The sequence below is a fragment of the Leptosomus discolor genome, chromosome 1 (genome assembly GCF_034619465.1).
Source record: "Leptosomus discolor isolate bLepDis1 chromosome 1, bLepDis1.hap2, whole genome shotgun sequence".
Classification (NCBI taxonomy): Eukaryota; Metazoa; Chordata; class Aves; order Leptosomiformes; family Leptosomidae; genus Leptosomus; species Leptosomus discolor.
Window position 1 is genome coordinate 72,813,062 of NC_141391.1, and position 14,825 is coordinate 72,827,886.

At 44.5% G+C, this 14,825-nt stretch overlaps 1 protein-coding gene across 1 annotated transcript in view; it reads right to left on the reverse strand.

Annotated features, from left to right (window-relative positions):
- EIF5B (eukaryotic translation initiation factor 5B) overlaps nucleotides 1-13,634 on the reverse strand; it is a 37,504-nt gene extending 23,870 nt beyond the window's left edge. The window contains exon 1 of the mRNA XM_086477061.1: nucleotides 13,564-13,634. Coding sequence (XP_086333187.1) covers nucleotides 13,564-13,598 — 35 coding nt within the window. The 5' untranslated portion in view covers nucleotides 13,599-13,634. The remainder of the gene's footprint in view (nucleotides 1-13,563) is intronic.
- Nucleotides 13,635-14,825: the final 1,191 nt, after the last annotated feature.

Sequence of the window (14,825 nt, forward strand, 5' to 3'; positions counted from 1 at the left end):
TTCTTTCTTGACTCGTACCACAAGAATTGAACAAAGACCAGGTCCAGTGTCCAGAGGTTTTCCCACCTAACCATGCTCACAATACAACTGTAAGAGGAGACTTGCCTATTCCCTGCTTCATACTTACAGCTTCGGAACTCAGACCAAAAATGGTCTATTAAAGTAGCAAATACCAGGATGCTACTTTTGTCACAGTTCCAATTTCAAAAAACAGTTAATTAATGTGCTATCAGTATTTCGTCCAACTCCCTCTTAGCTACACAGGAAGAAAACTGTTTCACAATTTCACTATAAATTATTACTGCCCACTTAGGACAAATCGGCCAGACAAAGGCTGACCCACCAAATGCCTGAATCTATATCCAGAAAATAAAGGAATTACATTTCTTCCAAATTCAGGACCTCCAAGACATCACCCAATTCTAAACTACCAGAGCCCCAGCCTTGCCAATTTACAAACCCAGAAGTTGAATATTAATAAAGCCAAGTACTTAATTATTCCTTTAAAGATTCTAAAATTCAGGAAGTCTAAGCTGTATTTCCCTTTGCAAAAGGAGAGGGCTGAGAGAATCATTTTACAAGTTCAAGTCAATGCTGACATTCAAACCCATTTTATCCTAAATGCTGGGCACAAGCAAGTCACCAAATACTATCTGTATGTGACGACAGCACAAGTAAGCAACAATGCGCTTCCATTTTTTTAAAGGCCAAAATTGGTTATTTGTAGTTTTAAGACCTCAAATATAGACTGAACAAACCAAATAAAAAGCAGCACAACGAAGCACTTCACTGTACAGCATCTCTGTTACCAGAGATACTTACTTTTAGTCAAGAGAAGAAAAACCACACCTTAACTATACTGAGTAATACTTCTTATGTGCTGACATGATAATATATTTCTTTGAGAAATGTAACCTTCAAATAGCTAATGCAAGATTTCTAAACCAATCCCCACCTCCCCCAAGAGGAAAGAATAAACTTTTTGGCCATTTCCACCTTAAGAATTGCTGACTTGATTTCAGTAATTTTAAGAGCTGTTTTTATAAGCAGTTTAACTGGCTGTGCACGGGGGCAGCATAGACAGCTGAAATAAAACTGTCAGCAATCACCTCTACACCCCGAGCCAAAGCCCTAACACCAGGCTAACCATATTACACCTAGGCCCACACACAGGCCCTCATGTTTCTTTTTGCATTAAGTGCAGCTTACCAGTTTCCGAAGCACACTTGCTTACTTCTACCCTATGAGTTAATAGAGAAGATCTGAGTCAAATCCAAGCTTGAAATAGTTTGAAGAGACCAAAATATAAGCTGCACTACCACTCCCATGGCTGTACCGCTCCCAGTCCTACAGGATCTCAACCATATGGTTGTACAGATATCAGAGACCCAAGCCTTGAAGCAGCTTATATTTTACATGGATATTCTCAAGGCTGATTTTCACATTGCAACTTCGCAGAAAGTTATGTCCAAACATAACACACATGGTTCTTATGCTACTAGCAAAGAGGATGCTTACGACACCTTATGTTTTCCAGGAGACAGGCTTTAAGGGGGTGCGGGTTTATTTGCTTTTAAATCAACTCACTTCAACTGAACCTTGAAGAAGAAAACTACTTTGGGGGAAAAAAAAAAAATCTCTCAAATGAAACACTGAAAAAAACCTAATTCACAGACACTAAGCTTTAACACCCACCAGCAAGAACAGTTTAGGAATAATAATGAAGACTGTTTAGCTGTCACAACAGTGGCATAAATATAGTACAAGAGCCTTTCCAACCTTGGCTTCCACTGCTTAACAGTCAATGGTTTCCAAGAAATCTATACTTTCCACTACATTTCCATTTACTAAGAAGTGACACAGCAGGCTTCAAACATCTCAGCCTCAATGAAGTCAAAAGTAAAATTCAGGCTGCATGCACTTGTATATATAGCAACATATACAGTTATAATTCTTCTTAAGAACTGTAAAGCAAGAACATCATTGGAAAGCCAAGGAATTCAAATACTGGCTTCCATTACTAAGAGTTTATTCCCTTACTGACCTTGAATTTCCTTACCTTTTAAAACCACTAGTATTTTGTAATAAAGTTGAAAAGAAGATTTGAGAAGGTGCCCTCCCCCTCCCTGGGAGATTCTTATGTCATAAGGAACTCACCGCACTTGGATAAACAGCAGGAGAGCTTCTTTCCCACTGGCATTGGAAGATAGGCCTAGGAACTTTTTCCTGTAAACTTTAAGCAAAGCCCAAACACATTCCAGAAACCCAAACACTCCTGCAGGAACCTCCTCCATGTCCTCCAAAAGGACTCCACACAGCCCCTCCACTCAGCCTTTACAAGGGTCCTAACCCCGACCCTAAGAGTGCCTCATAGAGGAACCTGAAAGCACCAGTATGCTCAGAAACTTTTCAAGTCTTGCTTCGATTGCTTTTGCATGAAGATTTCGTAGACAGACTTCACAGCCTCACTGCCTTAGGCCATTCGAGCTCATAATGCGTTGGACTCAAAGGAGGCTTGCTGCTGATCAGGTTCACACACAGAGATAACCCCAGCACAAGAGGCTCAAGGAGGTCTAGAAAGTGTGGAAGTGAAAGCAAAGTGCTACTGCACTGCTGAGAAGGGGTTATTTCCCTGATTTTCTTTTGTCTCCGTTTCAGAAGTGAAGCCTGAGCCACCACCTTTCTTATTCACGTGCTTTTGATTCCAGCCTCTTGTTTTGCTGCCAGACATGAAAAGGGTTCTGATATTGCTAAAACAGCATCTCAGTGCAGTAAATTACAGCAAGAGTTAGGTGCGTGTACTTCACTCAAACCTAAACAAGCAATTTTCAAAACATTAAACGGCTGCAGACATCACTGTCTTTCCCTGCAGGTCTGTGCCTAATACAGGGCAAAACTACGCAGTGAGAGAAGACACAGCAGTCATGCTAATTAAAGGAGACAGCAGTAGTCAATATCAAGTATGCAGAGATCACCACATTTCAGATATCAAGCAAAACTATTTTTCTTTAGAATTACATCACTGATCAAAAAAAAAAAGCACTCTACATTTCCGTTAGGCAGTTTCACTGCCTTTTGCCATTTAAACAGGATGACAGCAATATAAGACTTCCAAATACTCCAAAGCACTTTAAAACTTGCATGTAGAAATATTCACACACTTTATAATGAAAAACATTTACCTTACTGCCCTAGAAATGATATTAAGAAAACATCTGTTGCCGAAAACAGTTCCACTACAAGTTGTCTGCATAGACTACTGAAAAGCTGCATCACATAGGGAAAGACACTTATTAATAGCTTCCTGAATATTCACGGGGCCACTAGTTAAATGTTGTGCTACCACACCATTCTGTACCAAACCAAGATTAGATATACCCAGATCATCCCAAGTAAGTGTCTGGAGATTTTTAAGACAGGCATGGGCAACAAAGGAAATTCAACATCATCTCTCAGGCAATCAAAGCATCAAATCAGGCCAGTAACAGAAAGTGTCACTCCACAACCTAAGCTACTTGTGTTACATGTTAAGCAAAACCAGTGACAGATAAAGCTACAATCCCAAATCCTGCCTATAAAAGAAAGTATCAAACATTTTCAGTGTGAATATTAAGCAGAGTTAGGAAATAAATGAAGGGCTGTTACCTACCGCTGCTCAGTCAGATGTAAAAAGACAGACAGTAGCTCTCCTACTTATAAGATCCCACACAGTTGCAAGCTATTGAGTCAGAAAAGTGGAAAAACCCTCGTGACTCATAGATACATAGTCCATAGAAAAAAAACAGAATGGCAAGGAAACAATATTTGAGACTAAAACCCAGTTAAAAAACCCACCAAACAAAAAAAACAAACAAACCCTCAGCTATTACATAGTATCTGCTGAAAAAAAAAATTTACTAAACCCAGCACATACCTTAAGGTGTGGGGCTTTGTTTTGGTTTTGGTTTTTTTTGGTTTTTTTTTTTTTTGGCAGGGGGTGAAGGTGTTGTTTTAAAACATTAGAAACGAGCACAGCTTTGGAGCAAGTTCTTTTCCTGATGCAATGGCCTGCAACAGCCAGAACCTAGAAACTCCCTGTGGAAGCCATCATGAGGCCAGAGTTCACCCTAACACGAGCTACAGATGTTCATGCTTACATTAATCCTAGCTTCCATATGCTAGGGTTTGCTTTAGTCTTTTAAGGGCACACTTTGCCATTTTGCTTACAAACATTTAAATTGTAAAGCTTCATGATCTCCAACACTTGCGCACAATTAGCAAGGTGTATTTTTGAAGTTTGAAGTTTACCTTTCCTTTTGCAGTCTAGGATATTACAGGTGTTAATTAGTGCACATCTCACCAGAACAGAAGTTGTCAAGCTCCAAATCAAGATTTACATTCACAATTCTGAAATAAGATAAAAACCACCAGAGCTTCCTAACAAAATATTTCAGAACAGTTACAAGTACATTTTAATTATTTATCACGTCTCTCTTACATGGTAGGTTAAAAAAATTACTCCAAGTACTAGCACAATTCATATATTCATCACTAGAGATTCATAGTGTGAAGCTTCCATACTAAGGACAGATACTGCATGCAGTATCATCTCTGTAACAGACAAATCTAGGCATAGAAACTTGAAAGAATTCCTGGGCATTGCCCCAGAAAATAAGGCCAAATGCATGGAAGACAGGACTACAGCTATCCAAATAAGAGTCAACAGACTTTTAGCATTTTTCTTTGCTCAGTGAAGTTCTGCAGCTGAAACACTTAAGTGCCCTTCCTTGCCAAACAAGCTCCTCCAGCTTTCCATGCAGGTTCTAGTGAAGGACAGCCTTGCAAGCAAACTGACACCAACAGCACAGATGCTCCCTGATAACTGATAAGCATATGATATTAGCAAGACCACCAGCAAACATGCATGTTTTTCTCGTGCTCCTTCCCAAGGCCACACACAATGACGACTTTGAGTACACTTGTTATGGTTCTTACAATCTATATCCCCAAACACAGGGGAAAACTTCATTATAAACACGCACCGCGCGGCTACATGTGATGGCATCCTGACTAGGCAGCCGTAAGATACAGAGCGAAACAAACTATTAATCCATATGTGAACCGAAAGTGTGGAGCAACAGGATTAATTAGCAGTATACAAAGGAGCTGAGTTGCCCTCATTTACGTCAATTTGACTGTATTGAAATTAGTTAAATGAAGTTGCAGAAATGAAATGGAAGAATTCAGCTTAAAACGAGAACAAGCCCTTAACTAACCGGAATTCCAACATCCAGTTTGCAAACATTAGTGAGACAACACTCTCCTGACAAAAAACTAAGGGGTACATGTAGACTCAAAGATTATAAGTAGTTTTTGATCCACTGCACTGACAGACACAAGTAAGATTACTAAAGCTTGCCTTCCTCTTACAGTTGAGATAACAAGCTAAGTCAAATTACACTAAAAATGACTGATTTTAAGCTGTCTCTGTAAAGATTAATTTCAAATCAGAAAGTGTTGCACAATTAAACACAGAGTAAAAAGCCGAAACCCATTCATGTCCATGGGGCAGAAGAGTCAGTAAGTCAATGCAGCAAGAAAGTTGCATCACTCCTGCGAACTCACTGCCCACATTCCTGCATAATCAGAAGGCTCATTTTTGCTGAGGCAAGTTTGGAGATATTTCATCATTTACATGACACCAGCTCTACTAACCACCTTCAAAGGCACACCACTGTCATTAAGTCATTTTCTTCTGCTTCAAAAAAGCAGCCCTTTATCTTCAAAAAGACTGAAAAGAAGCTAAACCATCTGTTTTCATATGTTTGGTTTTGCAATAGTTTTAGACCAAGTAAAACTAATACTTTTAGACATGTCTTTACCGTTACTCCCCTAGAGCACCTTAACCATCCTCTGTATATGTGGGTCGTAAGCCCGGTAATAAGGATGCATTTCTAAATACATGCTTATCCAAAATTAGCAAGCTACCAATGCTGAATGGCACATTTGTAGTTGTTTTCACTTGTAGGTATTAAGATAAATTGGCATTCTCTCTTCCAAAAAAAAGTTCTTTTAGAGCAACTGGTTTAAAAACTACAGAACATAAACCACTTTGGAAGTAATTATTTAATTGTTCAAAGCCACGCACCACCAACTTGTTCTTTAAGTGCGTTATGAAATTGAAAATGCGAGCATCTGCTGGCTCAGCAAGGCTATTCAAAACATGAAAACAAAGCCCTGGCCTTTTTCTCATTCTTAACTATCAAAGAACACGAACACCACAAATTAATCAGCCACCTTGTTTTTCCTGCTGAAAACATTTAAATTACATATGCCTGAGACTGTTTGAAATTCAGGAAAGAGTGAACTGCACTCCTTCCTCAGCCCAAGAAGTGAAGGTGTGTCCACATGAGCATCAGCTATCCACCCCACCACTGCAGCTGACAGTGCTTTAAAAAAAAAAAAAGTCACAGCCCCAGAAAAAGGCCATCCTCCCCTTGCCTTTTCCTCAAACTATGGGGCAGGGGAGGGGAGAGGTGACTTCCTTCCCCATTCCCAGCCGCGCTTTCCCCTCTCATCAGCTCAGGCAATCCTGCAGCCACCAGTCCTTGCAGAAAACACTCTTTGGGGGGCAGATCAAATCACACACCTGAGTTGTACTGGGAGCACGTAAGCACCGAATCCAACACAATGGGAGCAGTTGGGGACAGCAAGAGTAAGACCACAATGTTTGAAACGTCTGACAGCTCAACTGAATTAAGCGTGATGTGAAACTACACCTTAGCTATTTTTCCCTAGTAAGACGAAGGAAGCTGGTGAAGCCACCTAATTATATGAGACAGCAAGGAAGTGAAATTTGACTAAAAGGGTAATTGCTTTTTATTCAGGCTCCCAAGACAACGATTCCATTTTTAATATCAAAGAGTCATGCCTCCTCTTTCAAGTCTGGCTGGGGAAAAAGAAAAATGGAATAACTATCAGCTAAGCAAAACCTTCTGAAAAAAACATAGAAAACATAACTTTTAATCCCAACAGATTCTAGAAAAACAGAAAGTCTTCTCTATACAACCCAGATTTTTTTTTAAAAAAAGAAAAAAAAAGCTCCCCACAACCTAAAATTCCCATTTAAAACAAAGATACAGCAAAACTTCAAGATAAGAAGTTTCTGTTGTGGCTAGTAGCTGGCAACACAGAGCTCTGTAAGAAACCAGGTCTTCAAGGTTTGGTTTAAGTCTCAAGAGAACAAGATGACTAAAAGCACAGAATATGAAACACGAAGTAAAGAACTAGCATTCAGTCCGCCCTCAACTAGTTCTTTTGGCTTTTGGTTCTTTAAGTGCAAAGATGACAGAAACTACCTCCCAGTCCAGTGTTTCACATCTTTCACATCCTATCTATTTCTCATTGTATAAAGTCAAAATACATCAGAAAAATACCATTTGTGAAATGCACTTTAGATTGTCTATAATCCTGAAAAGGATGCTCATCCACATTAACTATAATTAAAACCAACACTTCATCTTACAGCATGTACCTTAAGTAACATATATCAGTGTTAAGATAGCAGATTCATGTTCAAAATCTCCCTTAGACTATTGTAAAAGGAAAAAAAGAAAATTGACATACAGGAGGACTAAGTCATCGGTGCCACAAACACCAGGATCATCAAAACACACATCTTCTGTAAGATACCAACTGCTTTCAGACCAGAAGACCCACCAGGCCACACCATACTTTTTTAGCAACCCAAACTTAATGATTGAATTAATTATGTGCACACAAAATTTGTGTGCAGAAAAATTATTTCCTCTACCAGTCTAGGTGACTATTTTTGTGGAGGGAGTCAGAGGGAGGAGGAAAAGGAATACTACGCAAGCATTAAAAGTTACTAAACTGGAGATTTTGTCCAGAACTGTAACTTTCACTCCTAGGCAGCTTTTAAGTGATGAACAGCATAGAACAAATGTACAGCAACGCACATGAGCCCAGTCTCAGAAAAACACAACAGCCTACTGCAGTTAAAACTGGCAAAGGTATGTAGACCTGTCAGCTTGTCTGTCTTGATACTACAAGAGTCAACATCAACAGCAAAGTTTAACTTACCATAGACGTCTCTATTCTGAGCGAGGCTTTACAGAGCTCTTCAGAGAACTAAAAGAACAGTTTCTGCAATTCCTGCTGGCTTGCAGTGTACTATTTCCATATTTGTCATAAACAGTAGTTATACATCAGGTTTAGGTGCCTTCATGAAGGCAACACAAAGAGAATTAAGATTTTGACAAGAAAAGCTGCTTCTAACAATCTACTTAGTGTACTGCAGTGCTTTTGGGTTTATGTTGCCATTACTGCAAATACCTGAAGATCCTTACAGTCTTTTTACAATGATGCTTTGCTAAAAAAAAAAAAATACAACAAATGTCTAAAAAGAGTTTTCTTATAAACATGAAATGCCTAAGTTAAAAACTATAGGTGGGGGGGGAACAGAAACATACATTTGCACGGAACAGGCCAAAAAGTTTCTGTAAGGGAGAAATTATTTTGCATTTTTTCACTCCATCTTTCAGTACAAAACCCTGGCACCTTCCAGATGAGATTTGCAAAACAGGGATTTCAAGGGTTTAGCAGCTGTTCTCCTTGAGGGAACTGCAGAAACCTTTGATTGTGGGAATATTTTTGAGAAGCAGATAAGAGACAGTTATTGTAAATTTTCTAGTGTACAGAATGTTTCTGAACTACAGGTGTCTGTAGGCTTTCTAGCCTTGACAAAACTTTCATTAAGATTCTACTCAACACACTAATAAAAAGAGAGCCAAATAGAATGACTAGTAGACAATGCCAGCAATTTAATTTGCAGAAGATAAAGCAATATATAGCATCAGCAACAGCACTGTAAGTCTTATTTTAGCAGCAGTGTTCACTCTTGGCCGCAGAATCACAGCTGGCACCTGTAACTTCTAAAGCAATAGGCATGAATGATCAGAGTGGTATGCCCAGGCAACAGTTCACAATATTAAAGGGCACAAGAATAAACACATCTAAAGACTACCTACTGGAAACTAAGGAAAACTACTAACAAAAGAGGAAGATGACTGGAGAAGAGGAAAAACACATGAAAAGCTAACACCATCATGGTGAAAGACCCATATTCCAGGCAGGAAATAATTTGTAACACACAGCATATAACACGCTTGACTTGGAAATCTACAGCAGCAGTCTGAGGCTTGAATTCCAAGTGCAGTTACGTAGTTTACAAGAGACTTTCTTCCCACACATTTCTTTTTAAAAAAATCCTATACTAAATTCACAAAGACAGCAGGGTAGAACCTTAACGTACACCTTCTGCCATCACAGCTCTATCCAAGAACGAAAGCGTAACACGTCACTCCCAGGAGGAGCTAGACTACACATCGGAACACCTACTCTCCCATCAGGAGAGCCTGAAAATTCAGATATCCCATTTTTATTGAAAGATTTGCTATAAAATTTCATTTGAACCTGAGTGATCCACACAATCATAAAAATTCCAAAGAGGAAACAATTAAAGCAACTTCCATGTGGCTTAGGAGCTATTTATGACCCAAGACACTCTCCACCTTTATAATGCACCTCTCTAACACACCACACCGAGTCTGTCCTACAGCAACCATGTATCTGACCATTCTCGATAAATATGTTCTTTACTGACAGATGCACAGCAATCAAGCAATGACAGCAGTCAATAACAGAGCTCCAGAGGAGCATAACAGAGGTGCCAGTATAGCAGAAACAGATTCGTAGGCATATCTGTTCAAGGTAGCAACCTGTACTCATAACAGGCAACAGTCCCACATTCCCACTCTTTCCCTGCTCACCATAGCTATCACCTCACTCAGGGTCTTGCCCCTACGTACTTACACACTGTTTCCCATGACAAAATTCATCCTCACCCTCATTTACCAGCAGACTTCCCAAGCATCTATCAATACTCACCCATATGACCTTCTCCTGGTTTCGGCTGGGATAGAGTTAATTTTTTTCCTAGCAGCTGGTACAGTGCTTTGTTTTGGACTTAGTGTGAGAATAATGCTGATAACACACTGATGTTTTAGCTGTTGCTAAGCAGTGCTTATCTTAGGTTAAGGATTTTTCAGTTTCCCATGTTCTGCCAGCGAGGAGGTGCACAAGAAGCTAGGAAGGAGAATAGCCAGGACAGTTGACCCAAACTAGCCAAAGGGATATCCCATACCATAGAATGTCATGCTCGGTATGTAAACTGGGGGGAGTTGGCCGGGAGGGGCAGATTGCTGCTCGGGCATCGGTCAGCGGGTGGTGAGCAACTGCATGGTGCATCACTTGTCTTTTCTTGGGTTTTATTTCTCTCTCCTTTTGTTATATTCCTTTTCATTACAACTATTATTATTAGATTGTATTTTAGTTACTAATCTGTTCTTATCTCGACCCACAAGTTTTACTTTTTTTTCCCCCCAGTTCTCCTCTCCATCCCATTAGGAGGGGGGAGGAGCGAGCAAGTGGCTGTGTGGTGCTTAGTTGCCAGCTGGGGTTAAACTATGACAGACCTCTACTGTACTCAGCAGAAACAAGGGAGGACGAAACTACACAACAGAAGTCAAAGCTACGGGGGTGAGGGGAGAAAAGCAGAGTAAAGATGACTTGTACCTTCTGTGACTTGTCTCAGTATGTCAGAAGACAAGCAGAAAGTCTCCTTCCTGTCACATCAATTCTCAAACCAATATTCACAACACAGACATGCCACCTGCATCTCCCTGCATGCTTCCCCTGCGCTGCAAGTTACGCCCGTGAGCTGCAGCCAACAGGGATGTAAGGGATTATATCTGCAATGTAGTTGTTGGCTTTCCAGGTCCACCCTCACTGCCATCGCCTCAGACTCCCTGCTGTAAAATACACCCAGTCTGACCATCCTGCCCTGCTTGTCAAACACATACCTGTTTGAAATCTTCTTCCACATCAGCCCTGCCACTGCCACACAACCCTGTAAGCCCTGTAACACAGTATGGCCACTCCTAGTAGCAGTCTGTAAGCTCTGCACTGCGTTTGCAAGGCCTTGGGACTAAAGCCTGTCAGGCTTACTTTGGCTGAACTTTTCTTGACCTCCCTGCAACTGTTTAGCAGTGACAGCAATTCCCCTAACTGACCAGGTGCCTATGCCTAATTGGTTCTACTTTTGTCCATCCAGACATGCTGCAACCATAGTTTCACACAGACAGCAGTAACAAGCAGTTACTCTGCACAGAATGAGATATTCACAACTGCACAACAATGATGTAGTGTAGTCAAACACAGGGCTGGTACGGTAGCAGAGGCCTTGAGAAGTGGAGACAGAGGATGCAGCAGAGAGGAGCGCAGGCATGGGATAAACAGATGGCTCAGACAGGGCTCAGCACTGGACACCCCACAGCTCACCAGCAGCTAGCTAAGAGAAGTGCAGACCTGGACAAAACTGGGTTTAGGGGTAACAAACAAGAAAGAAATAGTATCTAACACACAGCGCCTTTTATATATTTGGATGTAACACAGACCTGCAAACCAATGAAGAGCAAAGGCATACAAGCATTAGCAAGCATGTAAAAACGAACTCAGGTGGATCCTAGAGTGAGGAAGATGAAACCATCAACACGAACCATCACATCACTCCTCATGAGGGACAACCTGATGCTGACAACTCACCGTAACAGCTCACCACCACCAGGATGAAACCACCGACCTTAGGACTCTCAGCAGCAGTGAGAAGGTGAGTGTAACTACCTTAGCTTCATTATTGATTTTTTTTTTGGTAACAATTAGGTCTGAATGAATAACCATCGGTTCTTAAGATTCCAGTTATTCTAACAATAAATTCCTGGCCCCTCTTTTAAGGTATGTCTCCATTTTTAGACATAAATGAGATTTTGTGCATAGCGCCCAAGAGAGGCCCACGCTCAGTAATTTACAGACACACAGAAATACAGGCAGAGATACATGAAGAGAACAGGGTATCCAGTAGGCACCAAGACTTTCAGAGAGTCCCCTGCACACCAGCCGCTGTCACTGGAAGGGCCCCGAGCAGCACCGCTTCAGTACCCGAAGGCTTCTGCACAATTCTGGCACGTACCAGACCAGGCACAGAGACGAGCACTAGCCCTTCTTTCCTTTAGAGCACAAAGATCCAACCCTTCCCTCTCCTTTCTCAAGTCACACTTGACTCATCTCCTCTCCAGAGCTCTCCCAAGATACACCTGTGAAATACAGCCCATGAAACAAGCTGGAAACAATAGACATTACAGAGCAGCGTACATGGTATGGCAAAAGGTGTGGGGAAAAATAGTCAGACGAGTCAAACACCTCATGAGCACAATACTCGTTATTCTGAAAGGACCAGAGAAAATAAAATAGTTCACACCTTAAGCTGGTAAAGGGTTAACAACCTTAAGTCACTAACATCAACATCTTAATGCAATATACATCTAGATGGTACAAAATGCTTAGAGAGGAAATAATATTTTGTGAAATAGCCATCATAGGGAGCACTTTCATAAGAGAAACACTCAACGGATAGACAAAAAAGGTTATACAAAATATAAGCAGTCTAGGTAACAAAAAGTTGTAGGTTCTAGTTCATACACATTTTAAGATGCCAGTTTTCATTTAACTCCTTGTCAGTATTAACAACAAAAAACACTCTCCAAATTGATTGCCTTTGTATTTATTATTTTACAGTGACAAGTAACAATACGCTCTCTCCTGCTAGTGTATATATACACAACATTATTCAGTCAGCGTTCCAACATGGTTAATACAGCTGCCATTATAAGAATCTCTTAGACACAGAAAAGTCCATAGATGGGGCAGTACCCAAGATGATATGGACATAACCGTAGAGGTGATCCTCCAATCACTAAAATATCTAACATCTGCATTTATTACACATGCACAAATCACTAAGTTATAGCGTGATCTATAGCACTGCCTCCCCTTAAAAAACAAAACAAAACAAAACAAAACAAAAAACAAAAAACCCAAGCCCACCTCAGGCACTGCAGCTGAAGCGAGCAACTATTTTTAGCTGACAATCGAGACCCGCGCTCAGCACCAGCGGCCGCCCGTCACCGCCCGTTCCCGGACAGACTCCCCGAAACCCCGGGCGAGGCTCAGGGAAGCGCCTTTCCAAGGGAGCGCCAAGGCGGCGGCGGCAGCAACGCGGCCGCTCCAGCGCCAAGGGCCGAGTTTCTCCTGCCGACGCCAGCCTCAGTGGCCACCGGCCTCCCCTCCCTCCCTCCGCACCGCCGCCCGCGGGGCACCCACCCGTCCCCCACGGCCGCCGCTTCTTCAGGCCTCCAGCGCCGGTCGGGCCCGCACCCACAGCCGGTGCCGCTCCCGCGGGCTCCAGGCACGACCAGACCCTTCCGCCCCGACACCACCCGGCCGGGCCTGGCGAGCCCCACCTGCCCGCCGCCTCCGACGAGGCCGCGAACCCCGGCAGGGCCTGACTCAGCGCCGCGGCACCGGCGCTCGCCGTGGACTGTCAAGCACCCCGGGGGAAGGTTGGGGGAGCCGGAGGGCGAGGAGAAGAGATCGCCGCCGCCCTACCTGTCCTCGCTCTTGTTCTTCTGCTTCTTGCCCATGGCGGCGGCCCCGGCGCTCGTCCCCCGCCTCGGCGCTGCCCGGCCGCCCGCGCGCAGCCCCGTGCATATGGTAGAAGCCTCCCCCACCAGCCCGCCCCGCCGCCCGCCGCGCACGCGCCGGCCCCGCCCCCCGGCGTCCCGGCCTGCCCCGCGCCGGCAACAGACGAAGCGGCCCGCTGCGCCGCCGCCCCGGCAGCGCCTCCGCGCGCTGGCGCCCCCCAGCGGTCGGAGGGGGAAGCAGGCGGCGCTACCCCCGGCACGGGGAGGGCCGGCGGCGGAGGCGGGCGGCCCGTCGCCGGGGATAGGGCTGCTCTCGGGGGTCGGGGCGACGGGCTGCTTGAAATCGGTTTTGTTTCCGTCAGTCGGGTCCTCAGGCGGCCCCGGAGAGTGTCTGAGTGACGCCCCAAACCTGTCGCTTCCCCCCCCCTCCCCGCCCAGGTCTGCTGCCTCCGAGGAGGAGGTCCGGGCTGCCGGCGGGAGCGTGGCCCGTTTGGCCACAAAACCCGACGGAACAGCCAAAATGGGAAACGCGCTTGGAAAGCTTTTGTCTGGAGGCACACGGGACAGCTGGGCCGCGGTGGGGGAACGGAGACCTTGACGGCTCTTAGGGCGGTAACCCGGGGGCGGGGCGCGTCGGCGGGCGCTGCCCGGTACTCCTCGCCGTTCCCCCCTCCGTGCAGGCAAGCTGCGCTCCCCCAGCCCTCCGCGGGGCTCTGCCGGGCCTTTATCCCCAGCATCCCCCTGCATCGGGGGTGGTGTCGGCGACACGAGCCCACCGCCTGGCCCTGCGGTCCCTGGCCGCCCGCCCAAACCGGGGGGGGCGACGGCAGGGGCGGGTTTGCAGCTCAGCGGCAACGATCGAGCCCGGCCCCGGGGACAGAAGAGTTTTTCCCTACAGGAGGTTTGGCTGCCGGGCAGCAACATGAAAAGTACGGTATTTCCTTCCCTCCTCGCCGGATTTCCTCAGTGTACAAAGCTCTTCCTCCCTTCCAAGCAGCCTCGCAGCACGGGAGCTGCAACCGGAGAGCCTGGACACCGCTGCCGTGGGGCAGGAGACAGCCCGGGGGATGACAGACACAGGGCACCGCCGGCCAACCCTGCGTGCTGCGGCGGAGGGGCTCTCCGGGGCAGCCTCACCTCCTCCTCCTGGCCGCGCTTGCCAAGAGCAGAGCAAGACGGAGCAGGAAAAACAGCGGTCACGGACATGGCGCTATTTTAATACGCTCC